Source organism: Mya arenaria, chromosome 3 (genome assembly GCF_026914265.1).
Source record: "Mya arenaria isolate MELC-2E11 chromosome 3, ASM2691426v1".
Taxonomy (NCBI): Eukaryota; Metazoa; Mollusca; class Bivalvia; order Myida; family Myidae; genus Mya; species Mya arenaria.
This window is the reverse complement of record NC_069124.1, coordinates 84,186,515-84,203,429: the sequence shown is the minus strand read 5'-3', so window position 1 is coordinate 84,203,429 and position 16,915 is coordinate 84,186,515. Positions and strand designations below refer to the sequence as shown.

The following is a 16,915-nucleotide window of genomic DNA, read 5'->3' as shown; positions in this document are numbered from 1 at the left end:
TAAAATATTTTAAATAAGTTCGTTAAGAATATTATAAAATATAAATATTGCATAATATTCAATTGTTATGTGTATATAAAAAATAAATAATTTATCATTATTTGTTTAAAAGTGAGAAATCCGTATATATCGCAATCATATAGAGCTGGCTCTCCTAGACAGCGGCACGCCGAAATTTAATCATTTTCCCATGCAATTGTGCTTTTCCTTACGCATTCTCAAAGTAAAGCAGCAATGGCAGAAGAATCCACACCGGCAGAAGAAACAGTGGCGACTCCAAATCCACGAGTTTACTTTGACGTAGAAATTGGGGGAAACCCAGGTTTGCAATCTCAGTTAATGTTTATCATAAATCATCACACGTCCGGTGCGTTTTTTTACACCCGCCCCCACTACTACAACCCCCCCCCCCCTACAACCCACCAAAAATGTTGAAAAAATGTATAAAATACGCCACTTATATGACAATCATGTAGGTAATATATGTTAAGTCTATGTGATGTACCATAATTCACCTAAGAATACAGACATAACACTTCACACCCACAATTATTTTCAAAAATATTTACAAACCAGGATTATTGATCTTTATCTTGACAATGTTTTTGCATTGCCAAGATTTCTGTACAGTATACACCACTTCAAGTTTATTCGTTTCTAACCAACACAAACTTTATAGGCTTAACGATTTATTGCCTGTAGAAGGAGGAAGTGTTATATATTTATTGGAGGATTAAAGAAACAACATGGTCGATCAGGGGATTAAGAAAACAAAGACATCTCATGTTTGTACCACATTTATAGACTGTATGAAGCACGATATTCATACAGTTATACTCATTGAAGCCATCAATAAAACAATAAAAGACTACACATTCAGTGATAGCAGGTAACTTTAAGTTATGTGACTTCACGCAATGTGACTGTTTGATCTGAAGCCCACAGAAGGTGTTTATTTATTTCAAGGCATGTGTTAATCAGTAAACTTATGTTTGTTAGGATTTTAATTAACATGATGGGGGATTTTCACTTATAGGCGTAATAAATAACCATTGATAACTACAAATTAATTATTAAGTGGTAAACGTGAAGTATGAAGGAAAAAGGTAGGTTTTATTCTTATTTTGGACAGCAAAAAAAAAATGTTTTAAGGTGTCCGAACTCTTAAGTAAATTATGGGTGTACAGACATGACAGTACAGTTACCAGTTAATTCATTTCTTTGTGATATAATGGCTGTTGTGAAAATTTTCAAATATTTTGGATGTCAATATATGCCGAGGAAAAAACCCTCAGATGATAAATAGATTATCTATAGTGTAACACTGGCTAAATTTTAATAATTTTAAATTAATTAGATTTTTTTTCTATTTTCAGTTGGAAGGATCTTGTTTGAACTGTACAAGAAAGATGTCCCCAAAACGGTGGAGAATTTTAGAGCCCTATGTACTGGCGAAAAGGGGCTGGGAAACAGTGGAAAGCCGCTTCACTTTAAAGGGTCTATTTTTCATCGAAGTAAGCTATATTTTGCAATAAGTTAAAATATTTATGTATGACTACCCTAAGTGTAAAAAGAACTTTGTCATTTAAAGAAATATTTATGAGTCCAAGTATAATTTCATGCTGGAAAGGTTTGTTTTTTTGAAAAATTGAAGTTTTAAGTAATAAGTCTTACATATAAATGTATTTATCAAAGTCTTTTTTTAATCTATTTCTTATTTTATTATTTCTAGGGAAACGTATTGGAATTCCCAATTCTTGTCTTGTTCTGAATAAACCTTTTTATTGGCAGTTTGAAAGGCACTGATCCCTTTCCAAAATGGTGATAAATCACTGGCTTATAATTTGTATAAGTACCTTGTACACTTTTGATGCTAAGTTAGTCATAGGTGCATAGCCATTAAAACCAAGTCAAAATTTAGTTATGATAAGGCCTAAAAAAAAAAATACATTTGGTTCGGGTTACCCGACCCTACCTACGGAATAGGCGCCGACCCTACCGTTTTTATAGTCAGGTTGAAAAAAAAATGAAAAACTAAGAAAAAAAAAAATGAAAAAAAATATTTCGTTTTTTTTTTAATTGCTTTTTAATATTAAGTTTAAACCTTAAATGCTTGTACAGAAGATAGCTTTAACACCATTCTCTAATGATGAAAATTATATTCTTATATAAAACCTAATAAAAAAAAAAAATAAAAAATAAAAAGCCTACCTACCCTACCTATTTTTTTTAAGGATGTAACCCTAACCAAACATTTTTTTTTAGGCCTAATGTCCTTTCATAACAAGATTTCATTTTGTACAGAATGTTGTTTATCATTTTCCAGTTATTAAAGAATTCATGATCCAGGGAGGAGACTTCACAAATGCAGACGGTACAGGGGGAGAAAGTATCTATGGAGAAAAGTTTGAAGATGAAGCTTTTCCTTACAAGGTAATGAGTGTGAAAAAGGAACCATAAATCAACCTAATAGCCATTTATGATTTTTAGTTTCATTTTATGTTAATTGTTGGTATCAACTTCCATTTGATTGTGAAAGGCATACATTGTAGTACTGTTATTCCACTGTTTCATGATTTTATTAATTAAGCAGACAATTCTTATCTGTTATAACCATGAGATTCTTCATGCGTTCTTATGACAACACTCATTTCATCCCTAGCATGATGTACCTGGTTTATTGAGCATGGCAAATGCTGGGCCCAACACAAATGGTTCCCAGTTCTTCATCACCACAGTTGCCACACCACACCTCGATAACAAGCATGTTGTGTTTGGTAAGGTGCTCAAAGGTTGGAATGTGGTTAGAGCCCTGGAATATATGGAGAAAGAAGAGGAAAAACCCATTAAGGTTGGTCTGCCATACAACCATCTGATCACATATGTAATATTACTTTTTACAGTTACATTTTGTCATGTTAATGCCTGAATATGTGACCAAAAGATTTATGTTAAGGTATACATTGAGCTCAGGGCTCTCGCGAGGGGGCGACTTGGGCGAAGTGGTCGCCTAAAATCCCCAGACTTCGCCCATTTGTATCATCAAAGCGACATTGACTTCGCCGAAAAAATTAGCACATTGTAAATCTGTCAAACAGCGAGTATTTGACCACTGTCACATTAGTCAAAACACCGCAATTAGCCATTCATAAAATTAAATAATCTCCTAATCCGATAATTGGCCCGTGCCATCCAATTACCAAAACATCACCAGTAGGCGGAGCTATTGATGGTCAACCAATCAGAATGTACATTGAGAAGTCCCTGATCAAATGATATAAGTTCGTTTTAATCAGATTGAAAAGGCGACAATCTTGTCAAGCATTAAAGAAGTTAAAAAGTAATTGATAAATGTATTGAACAAACAATGCAAGACATTTTAAACATTGTCGTTTTTGAAGCAGACGGTCATAGCCATCACGGGCCATCGGCAAGGTGGCGCTAAGAAAATCAATAACATGACGTATCAACAAATATTTGATTGGTTTTAGTATAATGTTCATGATAAAAAATGATTTGTAAACACAAAAATATCTTCTTTTTTTTGCTTTTTGTAGTGTTTACTTACAGTATTTTTCTCCTGTTTATGACTTAAAAATCGGCGAGATAGCCATTTTGTCAAAACAATTTTCCGAGTAAATTTCTCAACCTCCCATTATGTATTGGTAAAAATTTCATCAAGAACAGTGATTTAAATGTCATTTGGTTCTTAAATGTCAGCATATTGAAAATTATTTAGCCAGAGACAAGTATATAACAGCATAGCTGAATGTGACATTCGTACCCATCCCGAACGTACCAAAATAAGATTCGTCCCCCTACTATATTGACAGTTCATTTATAAGGTCATTTTGATTGTTTCAAATCCTTAGCTGTCTTGGTTTTTGATTCATTTTAGATGCTATTTGGAGATAAACTATGTGACATTGACAAATACACTTTTGCTGAGCCAAAAATGATACATTATTTGTGAACATTTTATATAGTTATAGCAATTAATTTGAATGTGAATATAAACTTAGGTGTGTGGTATGGCATAGTTTTTGTATCAGGTGTTACGAAAGTATCACTTCTCCCTAAAGTCTCCACACTTCTCCCTAAATTGACTGAAGGGAGAAGTCACTTCTCCCAAAAATTTCAGCCTAGTGAGAGCCCTGGAGCTTCATGAAAAAAATAATTGATAAAATAGGCAAACAGGTATTTTTACAATATAAAATATGAACCACCTATGAAAGTGACCAAATATAAGGTAACCATGTACATAAATAACAAATTAGGCTGTCCTTATCATTATACATTAAGATGATGGCATATAATATATTACATCCCTCAACAGTTATGTTACATGATTTTTGAGATTACTATTGCGGTAAGTTGTTGTTGGTTAAATTATTTTTGAATGCTAGTAACAATGAATAAAGTATGTATTTGTAGTCATATTACAAAAGAAATAGAGATATGTGAATGTTGGCATGTTATGATGTCTAACATGTACATTGTTTGCTGGTGCAGGAATGTCGTATAGCAGACTGTGGTGAGCTGGCTGAGGGGGAAGATGACGGATGTGTAGAGAACGACGGTACTGGAGACAAGTACGCTGACTGGCCCATAGATGCCAAGATCGACTTCTCCCAGGTAGGAATATACTGGTACAATAAAGATCGACTTCTCACAGGTGGAATATACTGGTACAATAAAGATTGACTTCTCACAGGTGGGAATATACTGGTACAATAAAGATCGACTTCTCACAGGTGGGAATATACTGGTACAATAAAGATCGACTTCTCACGGGTGGGAAAATACTGGTACAATAAAGATCAACTTCTCACAGGTGGGAATATACTGGTACAATAAAGATCGACTTCTCACAGGTGGGAATATACTGGTACAATAAAGATCGACTTCTCACCGGTGGGAATATACTGGTACAATAAAGATCAACTTCTCACGGGTGGGAATATACTGGAACAATATAAAGATCCTTGAGACTGATCTGTTTTTGTCAAGTTGAAAAATCGCTGCCTTGTTCTTTTCTTTTATCTGGTAATAATCGTCTTTATTCTTATTTTCAAAATACTTCATTACAGTGTTTTAAGTTTTGTAGAATAACATTTTAAAAAGTACCAGTATAGTACGCACTTATTACTTTATATTGAAAGCACTTTTACAAATAAAATAATACTAGAAGAAGTCTTATGAAATATCTTACTGTTGTAAGTTAAACACAGCTATTCACATTTTTATTTATTTTTCAGGAATCAAGTGTTGTTGCAATTGTTACCGAAGTAAAGGAGATAGGAAATAAGCTTTACAAGGAAAAGGATTTCTTGAAGGCAATATCAAAATATGAGAAATGTTTAAGGTGAGATGATGTGATGTTCAACATAAATTGTATGCCAAAAATATTGTTTGCTCACCAAGGAATACTATAAAATTGTGTATATAGGTAGTGAATTGACTGACACTGCAAACTTTCTAGTTTTTTTACTGGTGAACTTTCTGCAATCTGTCAGAACTACCAATTTTACTGGCTCACTTATTGAGATTTATATGTATGTTTTGAATGATATGGATTTGCAACATTTCTTTCTATAGCAATATTCGTAATGATAACCTTAAATTAACAGTTACATTGTTGTTGTTTTTGTAAATACCGGTACTTCACATTTTTTTTAAAAGGGCAATTTAGGATACATTATTACCAAGTGTAATTGACTGACAGTTTGTTTCAATGAATTTGTTAGAATAGAAATGATAAAAATATTGCCTTCTAGGAATCTGTTAAAAAACCTAAAACATTCTGATGTGTTGTCAAGAACATAACTGTTTATACTTTTCATGTTTACACAAACGTTGTAGAAAAGCTTAAACTTTACAATTGTATCTCTGAAATTTAGTATCCCAGCTGAATATTGAATAAATTTAACTTCCTTGCTGACTACAAAAAAACAACATAAGGAAGTCTCTGATTGGTTGAGGAAAGGTCACCAGAAAGTGACCTTTCCTGTATGAACCTCAGATTTCTAATATGGAGTGCATTTCAAGGATTTTATTTAATAGGTAAAATGAACCAATCATGGACACTAATAATTGAGTATACACACAGGTACCTCGAGAAGCTGTCAGATGATGCGGACCTGAGTGAGGAAAAGGAGAAGGAAATTGAAACAACATATTCCCTGCCCCTCCACCTGAACCAGTATGTACAGTGCATATAGGCCATCTGTAGATCAAAGTACAGTGTTGGAATGTAGATTCATCAGTATTTTAATGCATTATTATATTTAGCTCATTTGACTTTAATGATCAGAACAAAAAAAAAGACTATTATGTGTGTACAGATAAGAAAATATTAGCCTTTATAGATGGGGTTTTCAATCCCCAGTTAAAAAAGCTCCAATATATCCCTACTTATTTTACATCTGTTCACAAATCATATGCTTTATTGTTTTGATCATTAAAGTCATGAGTTAAACATAATTATGCAGTAAAATTAATATGTTTTTTGTGCATCTCATCAAGTGTTCACCTTTATTGTGCCCCTTTAAATACACTATTCGTACATGTGGCAAATGTATATTTTAAACAGAATGGTTTTCAAAAGATCCTACTTAGAAATTCCTTTACCATTCATTAGCGCTTTCATTATAAAATGTGGATAATTATACATGAATATATAATAGGTCTTGGCTATCAGCCATTTTGGTTTTTAATATTGACGTTTAAACTCAAACTTGTTTCACAATAAAGTTTACTGTTGTTTTTTTGTGGAATATGGTCATCAAAATAAAAATACTGTTAAAATAATGTTCATACTTGACCTAATTTTAAAGAGAATTTGAATTTAATTATGTGAATTATTAGAGAGATTATAACTCATAACCACTTGAAATACCTGCCTCCTGCAATATATATGAATATTTCCATTAATGAATACAGTAAGTTAACATTTTCATTTAAAGGAACATATAAAACCTTTGGTTGTGATATGGAATGTTTCAAACATAAATGTTTCAGAGCTGCTTGTAAGCTTCAACTGAAGGACTTCGAAGGCACAGTGAAAGATTGTGACGAGGTTGGTCTTCATAGTAAATATGTAAAATAAACAATGATTTACTGATAAGTTAGCATGAACAGGTCTCATCTGTCACTTCTATATAAAACACTCCTTTGCCTTATTAATGAATAACTGTTTTGTTAAAAAAAATGATTGAAAAGCAATTTTACAATTTGCATTATTTTTATAAATGACTACCTGTCCGAAAACATATATTGGTGTCAACATATCCTTGTTGTACATGCTCTAATATAAGTCTGTCATCATGGGAGCTGACTTCTCTGTGTTTGTCTTCAGTAAGGTGACATGCGTATAGGTTTCTTCTTTTTGTTTTTGACTGGAACTGTTTGTGCTTTCATTATTTTAAAGTGCATATTCCTATTTTTTGCGTGCTAAACTTAGAAAAAAAAAAAAAAAAATATGTCTGCTGATAGACATTCAAAAAGTTAAAAAGATTCTTGTTTAAAAATGACTTATGCACACTAATCTTTTATTGGGCAGGTACTTGATGTTTCCCCTGACAACATAAAGGCCCTGTTCAGGAAGGGGCAGGCTCTTGTGAACCTGAAGGACTGGGATAATGCCGAGGTAAGCAACTTACTGTCCCCTGAGATTGATTGGTCACCTACATTTGGCTGCATTGTGCACCCAAAGGGTCGAAATCAGGAAAGAAAAGTGGTAAATGCATATCATGATTATACTTAGGTCAACTATTGTTGCCAAAATAACTAGAAACAAAACAAAAGGTCCCCTCTGAGGTCAACCTATAACATCAAGGTCAAAAGAAAAAGGTCCACTGTGAAGTCAATCTATAAGATCCAGGTCAAAACAAACATCAACAAATCAACAGCAGAACTCTTTTGTGTTAAAAGAACAAGTATTTTAACTATTTTTTTCAACAGACTTTCATGGTGATTTATGGAAGACATTAATGTACAGGATGGTTACGGGGCTCTTGTCTTAGCCTTCTTAGTTTTGATGGATTTAATTGCAAACCTATATGTAAGTCTAAAGTTTCTATAAGACTCTTGCAAATGGTTTAGAATTGGCTGTTTGTTAAATATATGTAAACAGAATATGTTGTAAACAGAATATGTTGTATCTCTTCAGGAAACACTCAACAAAGCTGCTAGTGTTGATCCCAATGATAAAGGTATGTGATACAATCAGTTCATGTGTATATTAATTTACATATTCACATTTCAAATTTCAAATCAGAATATTATTTGAACGCGTAGTTTGCATGTATTAAAACTTTACATTCTGTCTAAAAAGAGAGCTTAATTCAAGACAAGACGACAGCTTGTGTTTTACTGAATATAGAAGAACGATGTATTTACCATACGTTTCACCTCTAGGTATAAAGCGCGAGATGGAACGTGTGCGACGGGCCAAGGTGGAAGAGAAAGCAAAGGAGAAGCAGATGTATGCACGCATGTTTGCCTCCTGACTGCCATAATCGCCCCCACCACCACACGACATAGTCAATCATTCCAGATATAGAGACATGTGCAACCATGCTTGATGGCTCACATTCACATCAGAACATGCACAACAAGACATAAGACTATGTTCCATTGTGCACTACATGTACTGTTAGTTATTAAATATGACATATAAAATCATTTGTATATGCCATAATCATATTGATACTACTTCATTTTTCCATTTGCTGGGTATGTGATTGTGTCGTTTGTAACTGAAAGTTAAGTGAGAGTTAAGTGATGTATGGTTGTTTTCATATTTGTTAAGAATGTATACTCATATGAAGATAAAAACGAAAAATGTTTGCCTTTATTTTTGCATGAACACATTCACAGGGACCAAGAGTGCAAATTGACAGGATTATATACTTCAAGAAATGTCAGATATTTTTGTGAGAAATATTTCTAAGCCCCCAAAGGGCGTCATATAGTAATCCGACTGTCTGTCCATTCACACGGTTTCCAATCAAGCACTGAGGAAGGCTCTTGGTAGGCAGACTGGTTATGACTAGACAATGAACTCATTGATTTTGGGTTAAGGTTATGGTGAAAAGCTGAAAATCTGTTTCCGCTCAATTATTGAAGAACGCTTTGGACAAGAAATCAAAACTTCGTAGGCAAATTGGAAATGACAAGCATATGAACCATATTGATTTTGAGGTCAAGGTCGTGATGATCTTTAGCTGAAAATCTGTTTCTGATCAATAACTGAGGAACATTTTAGTCTTAAGTGACCTCAAACTTTGAGGCAGGTTGGTATTGATCAGCCAAAGAACCTATTGATTTTAAGGTCAGTAGGTCAACAGTTGTGGTCATGGTGACCTAGAACTGAATATCTTATTTCCTATCGGTAACTAAAGAAAGCAAAGGGGCATAGACATCAAACTTGGTAGACAGGTTGTTAATGACCAGCAGATGAACCCTATTGATTTCGAGGTCGTGGGTCAGGTTGGTATTGACCAGCTGAAAAACACGGTTGATTTTGAGATTAGTTGGTCAACAGTTGTGGTTGTGGTTACCTAGAGCTTAAAATCCATTTCCTATCAACTAAAGAATGCTTAAGGGCAGATACCTTTAACTTGGTAGGCAGGCTGGTAATGACCAGCAGATGAACACTATTGATTTTGAGGTCAATAGTTCAAGTTGTGTTGAATTCGAGCTGAAAATCTGTCTCTGATCAATAACTGAATATTGCTTAAGCCAAGATCCTTCAAACTTGGTGGGCAGGTTGATATTGACCAGCAGATGAGCCCTATTATTTTTAAGGACAGTGTGTCAACGGTCAAGGTCGTAGTTACCTCGAGCTGAAAATATCTTTCCAATAAAAAACTGAAGAACACTAAGGTTCGAAGACCTCCATCTTGATAGGCAAGTTTGTTTTGACCAGCAGAGGAACCCTATTGATTTTTAAGTCAAAGGTCAAGATTATTGTGACCTCCAGCTGAAAATATAAATTACTGAAGAACGTTTATGTCCATAAACCTCACCTTTGTGGGCATTATGGTAGTGACCAGCAGATGAACACTATTGATTCTGTGGTCAGTGGGTCAAAGGTCAAGATCGTGGTGAACTCGAACTGAAAATCATTTTCTGATCAATTACTGAAGAAGGCTAAGGCTCAGAGAGAAGTTGGCATCCTCTCCATCTTGCAGTGACTTGTCATTTCCATGCATATATTTTGCTCTTGAAAAATGTTTCAGATCAATATTTCCGGACTTCATGGCAAGCAAGGCTAGGTCATCATGAAAATAAGTTACATACTCAAGGTTATCCGTCCATACCGGCCCAAATACTAATTGCTATCTGTCTAACGAATATATAGGGGTTATCTGTTACGTTCCAGTGACAGTTCTTGTTTGTTAGTTAAACTGAGCTCAAAGTGGCCATGGTGAGCTAGTGAAAGTCATGGTGTGTGTTCAACGGTTTGTTGATACCAGAGCAGACAAAATGCCAGAGACACACCAGAAGCCACTTTCTTACTCAACCTTGTGGTAACTTGGTCAGAATGTGGGTCTATTGTGCCGTTTATATGACGAGATCAATCGTCCGGTATTCCTAGTCATATTGAGGCTACAAATTATGTTGACTTTGGCAGGGTTTAACAGTAAATAGTTGACAAAACAAAATAATGGAAATTTATTTTATCAAACATGAGTTTATATTTCTTGAGAGTTAATTAACTGTTTGGAATAGCAGGTGCACGTCTGATTTGACTATTTTGTTTTAAATCTCGACTATTTGGACTTTCTATGAAACTCAAATGCAATCTAAATGAAGTGCTATTCCTTCAAATACATTCAATTTTAAAGCTAACACTCCTATTTCAGCTGATATGTTGGAAGTTATAGTTTTTAAACACATTCTTGATTTTTACTTTTTTAAATGAAACAGACATTGCCACACACAGCTTAAATGTTTTCTGACATATATTTTTCAATTTCTGTATTACTTCCCGAAATTACTTCAACATTATATATGAATACTATTGGCTTAAAATACAGGCACGTATATCAAACGTTAGTACTATAAGCTTCAACATTAGTTCTAATGTTCTTTGAACACTAACCAATGGAATTTTATTAAAAATATTATATATTGTTCATGATTGCCATATACAATGTAAACGCGCACCAAAAAATAAAATTGTCAATGCGAGCTACTAGGAGACCGATAAAACATCACTTTACATGATTAAAATAATAAACGCAACAATGATGTTGCTGTCTCATCTGAGTTTCCCCATTTCAAAATAGCACAAAATGGTTTCCCAGTTTGAATCATATCCGTTTTTATGAGTACAGAAAAATATACAGACGCTACTTTTAAATTAACTGGGATTTACGAGGCATCTCATTGGAAAAAGCGCAAAAACCTCGAAAGATTCATGTGCCGTAAGCGATATGATACATCAGTCAAGTTAGATTCAATGCGCTGTACACAACGATGTCAAATTTTATGTAAGTTTTTGACAATTCCTTGCTTTCTTTTTATGATCATGTGTCTAGCCCCTTTATAACCTACAGGCTTCATGAAAACTTGTCAACATGTGTGTTTTTACAAAACCTAGGTCAAGTTTGATTATAGGTCGCTATAATAATTGTCGAGTTCTGTCCCTTGTTATTTTAAAAAAAAGTCATGAAAAACATTTAATTTATAATCGTTAAATATATTTGAATGAAACTTTGCTTAAATGTCACTATTGGATATATACATGTATGTGCATGTGAAACAAGGTCCATAACTCTTAAGCTAAAATAATGTCTAAGCTATTCCCCTTGAAAGTAGGAAGTCCAGCAAGAATTTTAACTTGGTCATTACCTAAAAGAGTTTCAAGATGGTTACATGGGACTTTGTACACATATTACAAAAGACATGGTGCGCATGTGTAGCTAGACCCATTACTCTGACGTTAATAACTGTTGAGTTATGCCCCTTATTCGACTGAAGGAACACCACACACTTGCATTTGTTTTCGCTCTGCAACGCTCTTGTTAATAACCGGACATACATAGCACAAAATGCACGATAAGCGATTGTCTGGGAACGCTTATCCAGTAATTGTGTACATGTGATATACACGAAGCTTTATTCCAAATCAAAATAAAAGTTGGACGGATTTGGCCAAACACACCAGGTTTCTCGAAACTTCTTAAGCTTAACAGGCTTAAGTAGCGTATTTTAATTAGCCAAAATACATACTGAAAATGAATATTTATAAATGAAAAATGGTTAATTGTAATTATTATAAAGATAATTCCTATGTAAAGTATAGAAATTCTTAACTTATTAAATATTATGCAAATCATTGAGAAATAAAATTAGTGAGCTTAGCTTAATCCTGTTATTAGAAACATAAGAAGTTTCGAGAAATTGGGGCCAGATTCGGATATTGAGCATATAATAATTACACATTTCCCAGCACAATTTAGCACTAAATCACATTAAAGTTCATCGTGTGAGATGCCGATATTAAAATTGTATACAGTTCTTATTCCCCGAATAACAGCCATTGGGTCCTTAGTAAGGTGTTGTTGAACAATTCGTACAACGTCATTCCTAGCACGTTCAAAATCAGGACGTTTTATAGCATCTTCATAAAATTTCACAGTGAGGTCCACCACGTCTTTCCAAGACGTCGGTTGCCAGTTGAGCAGTTTCTTTGCTTTATTCGTGTCTACCGGCCCGAGACGCACGGACGGGTATAGGTGGAATGCATCTTCCCTGTCGTCTTCTTCTATTTTCATTTTTTCCATATCCAGGGCGTCCATTAGATGGTGCAGAAAGTTGACCAACGTTGGCGTTTCATCCATAGCTAAATTAAACACCTGGTTGTCCACTTTCTCCCCCCATGATATGACGTCAATGATTGTTTGAGCGACGTCAGCTGCGTACACGAGACTCATGGGTTGGTTCCAATGGCGCCTGGGGACTGAGAGGGGCGTGTCCAGATAGCGGGCCAGCCGCACCCAGAGCTGGTAGATCCACCAGCGGTAAGTGTTATCCCGCGTCCCCACCACGTCAGGGAGACGAAGGGCCACATACGGGATCCCGCCACTGTCCGCCTGCGACCGAAGCACCTCTTCACATTCAAGTTTCCGGTTGCCGTAGTCATCGTTGGCACTATACCGCTCCCGGTCTACTTTCGCTTCTGGCCGGACAGCGTCATCTTCCCGCGTGAATCCCGAATGACTTTTATTGCATACTTCATAAACAGAATCACTACTGATATAAATATAACGCTTGATTTTCCCATTCATCATGTTCAAAGCCTCGCTTATTTCGAACGCATGGTAAGCACTGAAATCTATGACAGCGTCAAACATAGGGGGAGAATCAAGACTCCATATAAAATGTTGGAGGCCGGCACATCGCTGGAGCGACTGCATCCGGTCACACTGCAGATGGCGTACATGTGGGCGGACAGACTTTCCGGTATCCCAGTACCAGTTTCCTCTATTCACAAGAACGAGTGTGTGGTTCTCCTGTATTAATCTCTCTACAGTAGAAGCACCCAGCATCCCATTTCCACCAAACACTAAAATAGTCTTTACATCACTGTGTTTACCATGTGAAAAACCACTGATCACGTTTAAGTACAATACTTGGGCAACAATCCAAACACAAGCCTGAACGTACATAACTGTGTAAAAATGGCGCTTATATCACACACACAAGCCCTAGTGAAGCAAACATATACCTGACACAGCGTTTTCCATACATGTATGCTTAGTAGTAGATTTGGGTTTTCCCACACCGCGCTCTCAATAACGTCCGAAATGAGTGCGCTTGTGTTGATTGTTTTCTAGTCAACAGCTTTTTATTCTTTATAAATACTTCCCAAAGATTAATCACTGGCGTAGCTCGACATAGGAACTAAAGTCCTGGGCCTTCACATGATTTAAAATAGTATTTTCAAAAGTTAAAAAAAAAACAATATGCATTAAAAAGTTATGTTAAGGCGTAAATTCTTTTTAATACTTTTGGAATTCCAAGATGAAGTGGAAAACGCACCTAAAAACATCCTTCTCCAAAATGATGCGGGAATCATGCCCCCGAGACCCCCATTCCCACCCAGCAAACCGGGTCTGTCGATTCATTAATGTCAAGCTTCACCCCTGCTGATGTGATTGTCCACATGCCATTATGACCATTAAAATTATATAATGGTTGAATTTATCTTTGACCAGGCTTGAACGAATGGTTTTCCTATAGACCTAAAAAAAATAATAAACAATAATAACTTGTACATGTGCAGTCACGTCCACAAATACATACGCACGTTTTTGTGTATAATATTGATATAATTCTGGGATTCTGCTGTTGTTTATTTATACAGATGATGAACTACACCAGTACGTAGTTTGCTATCAACTATTGGTCAGCAGGTATCATATCAAATCGTACTTTTGCTGTATTATGATATGTGAGTATCATTTAACCGGAAACTATAATTAACTGGCTTAATGTGCACTGGATAGAGGATAATCTTTAAAAAAAAACATGATGGAAATATATACCAATATTTGTATTGCTTTATTTATCGTATCTATTTCATGTTCAGTGATAGAAGTGAAAGTTAAAGCACGACTAGATTCCATAAGGTGGGACTTTGTCAGTATCAAAAGTAGTTTCAGCCATTATATACCATATCATTTATTTAATCGTATGTCTATTTACATTCTAATAGTCGATAGTTTTGTTGCGCCAGACTTGAACAATTAATGTTCATATCGACCTCAAAATAATCAATAACCAATATTCTTACAGACGAATAAAATGCTTCGGTCATCGTACCATATTTTGTTGTACAAACTTGCTATATAATAAATGGCCATTATTGCATACAAGATACGTCGTTGTTAATGATTGTAACTATTTACTTACAAATATAAATGGTATGATGCGACGCAGCCCCATAACAATTTATCTTGTGTAAATACTTACTAATTAACTATTTTGGTGGTCTGCATTTTTTTTCATACTAAATGCACCAGCCACTGTTTATCGTTTCACATGCTTTACATCAACAACGGCTGACTGGATAATTAACTTGAATAAATGCATTGGAAAAATGAGAATTATACTGCTTTCTCGTTGGACAAAAGAAAATGTTGACCACTAATGTCATTTGGGGTCAAATGAGATTTAAACAGAACGATTGAATAGACACTGTGAACTTATGTTTGGTTGTGCGTAGTGTTTCCACTAGTGAATGTACATTATTGCGGCTTCAGATCATTTATGTTTCTATTACAGAAACAAACATGGGATATCCTGCCCTAAAAACCTGGAATTACTTCATGGCGGACAGTGATGGGGATACATTGCTACACATCGCCATTATTCTGTGCAGATCTAACATTGCACTGCTGCTCATAGCATGCGCGCCTACCAGGGGGTGGCTTTCACAGCAAAACACTTCTTTCCAGTCACCGCTTCACCTGGCGGTCTTAACAGACCAGCCAGAAATGGTGTACGCACTATTTTGCGCAGGTGCAGATTTGTTGGTCCAGGATGCAAACGGAAACACTCCACTTCATGTAGCTGTTCGTGACGGCCAGATTCAAATGACCGGTCTCATATTACAAGGACCACATAGTATACGTAATTGCAGAATACGTAACTACGAAGGTCTGACGTGCGTTCATCTGGCCGCCAACGGCAGACACGTTGCTCTCGTTCAGCTGCTTGTTGTACGGGGCGCAGACGTCAATGCTTGTGAAGGGAAAACCGGAAGGACTGCACTTCATAACGCGTGTGTCAGTGGGGATGTTGCCATGGTCAGGGCGCTTATACGCGTTAAAACGTGTAACTTAAACGCCCGCGCCTACGACGGATTGACCCCGTTTGACCTTGCCCGGGCTTGGGGGCATGAAGAAGTTTGCACGGTGCTGGCGGCACAAGGTGCTATGACAGCAGAAGATGACAGTGATTTTTAATACAGATGTTTAGAATACATCGTGCATGTATGCGGTTGTCGACGTGTTCAAACTATACACCATTAAACTACCTCTGTATCTGAGTCAGTCGGACAGATTACTCTCATGATATTCTTTTAACCAAAATAAAACACAATTTGTGTAATCTTATGCTCTTATATGTTGTTTATTTATAGATAGAATGTCTTTCAATAAAACTATTTTATTTGAAAAAGTATTGTCTTAAAATGTCCGTTCTCTGAACACTAATTCTATACTAATTAAGGCCATGTTTTACTTCGGTGGCTTGTGACCGAAGACTTCTTTAAGCGACTTCACTCCTGGAACCACATGGATAATTTCTCCGAAACTTTGGACCTCTCAAATTTGTTCAAATGGTTCGAGTTCAATTAGCATACGCTACCAGGGCTCGACATGTATGTTCCCCCAGTTTCCGAATGCGTTCGATCGCAAATATTACATTATAAAGTATTCTTATCCGAAATTAAAAGTAAGCACCTACTGTTAAATGATGTACCCCTTGTGTATGTGCAAGTCATACATATCATTGGTATTATGGACTTTGAGCATTGAGAACAGTGATAACATCAACAAATTTTCCCGTAAAAAGATTTTAATTGTAAAGGTGTATTACATGTATATGCAATTTTTCTTAAGGTTGTTAGCATGTACTCACACAAATAAATGGTGTGATGCGACACAGTCGCATAATTATTTATTTTTTGTGTAAGTAAATACTAACAATCTTAAGAAAAATTGTTAAGTAAGAGCCGATTTAAGGCTATTTCAAACATAGAAACTAAATTGATATATGAACACTGAATAGCAATCAGCAAAAAAAAAATGATTATCGGATCATATGAACTATTATAATTTATTTAAAACATTTTGGTTTGATATTTTCAATACAGGTCCATGTTTTTCCGGGTTTT

At 35.5% G+C, this 16,915-nt stretch overlaps 3 protein-coding genes across 5 annotated transcripts; 2 read left to right on the top strand and 1 right to left on the bottom strand.

The window, feature by feature from the left end:
- Positions 1–143: 143 nt before the first annotated feature.
- LOC128228280 (peptidyl-prolyl cis-trans isomerase D-like) lies at positions 144–8,849 on the top strand. The gene is made up of 11 exons (XM_052939497.1): positions 144–322; positions 1,377–1,514; positions 2,327–2,433; positions 2,663–2,851; positions 4,513–4,635; positions 5,259–5,365; positions 6,110–6,202; positions 7,021–7,078; positions 7,562–7,648; positions 8,171–8,213; positions 8,419–8,849. The coding sequence occupies exons 1-11, from the start codon at positions 235–237 to the stop codon at positions 8,508–8,510; spliced, it is 1,125 nt and encodes a 374-aa protein (XP_052795457.1). The 5' UTR covers positions 144–234; the 3' UTR covers positions 8,511–8,849.
- A 1,818-nt stretch (positions 8,850–10,667) lies between these two features.
- LOC128226451 (uncharacterized) lies at positions 10,668–14,199 on the bottom strand. The gene has a single exon (XM_052936327.1). The coding sequence runs from the start codon at positions 13,680–13,682 to the stop codon at positions 12,486–12,488; it is 1,197 nt and encodes a 398-aa protein (XP_052792287.1). The 5' UTR covers positions 13,683–14,199; the 3' UTR covers positions 10,668–12,485.
- LOC128226452 (NF-kappa-B inhibitor alpha-like) lies at positions 11,401–16,179 on the top strand. Of its 3 annotated transcripts, XM_052936328.1 has the most exons (3): positions 11,456–11,501; positions 14,381–14,467; positions 15,301–16,179. In XM_052936328.1, exon 3 carries the CDS (start codon positions 15,309–15,311, stop codon positions 15,981–15,983), a length of 675 nt encoding a protein of 224 aa, XP_052792288.1. In that variant the 5' UTR covers positions 11,456–11,501; positions 14,381–14,467; positions 15,301–15,308; the 3' UTR covers positions 15,984–16,179. The 3 variants fall into 3 exon arrangements, with proteins under 3 accessions (XP_052792291.1, XP_052792288.1, XP_052792289.1); XM_052936331.1 differs by lacking the exon at positions 14,381–14,467 and having other exon boundaries at positions 11,401–11,501; XM_052936329.1 differs by lacking the exons at positions 11,456–11,501; positions 14,381–14,467 and adding an exon at positions 14,482–14,645.
- Positions 16,180–16,915: the final 736 nt, after the last annotated feature.

Excerpts from the sequence above, each read along its gene's own strand:
- LOC128228280 (XM_052939497.1), top strand. The coding sequence starts at position 235 with ATGGCAGAAGAATCCACACCGGCAGAAGAAACAGTGGCGACTCCAAAT. Across the intron at positions 2,852-4,512 it reads AAGAGGAAAAACCCATTAAG|GAATGTCGTATAGCAGACTG; the intron begins GTTGGTCTGCCA and ends TTGCTGGTGCAG. Across the intron at positions 8,214-8,418 it reads TGTTGATCCCAATGATAAAG|GTATAAAGCGCGAGATGGAA; the intron begins GTATGTGATACA and ends TTTCACCTCTAG.
- LOC128226452 (XM_052936331.1), top strand. The coding sequence starts at position 15,309 with ATGGGATATCCTGCCCTAAAAACCTGGAATTACTTCATGGCGGACAGT.
- LOC128226451 (XM_052936327.1), bottom strand. The coding sequence starts at position 13,682 with ATGTACGTTCAGGCTTGTGTTTGGATTGTTGCCCAAGTATTGTACTTA.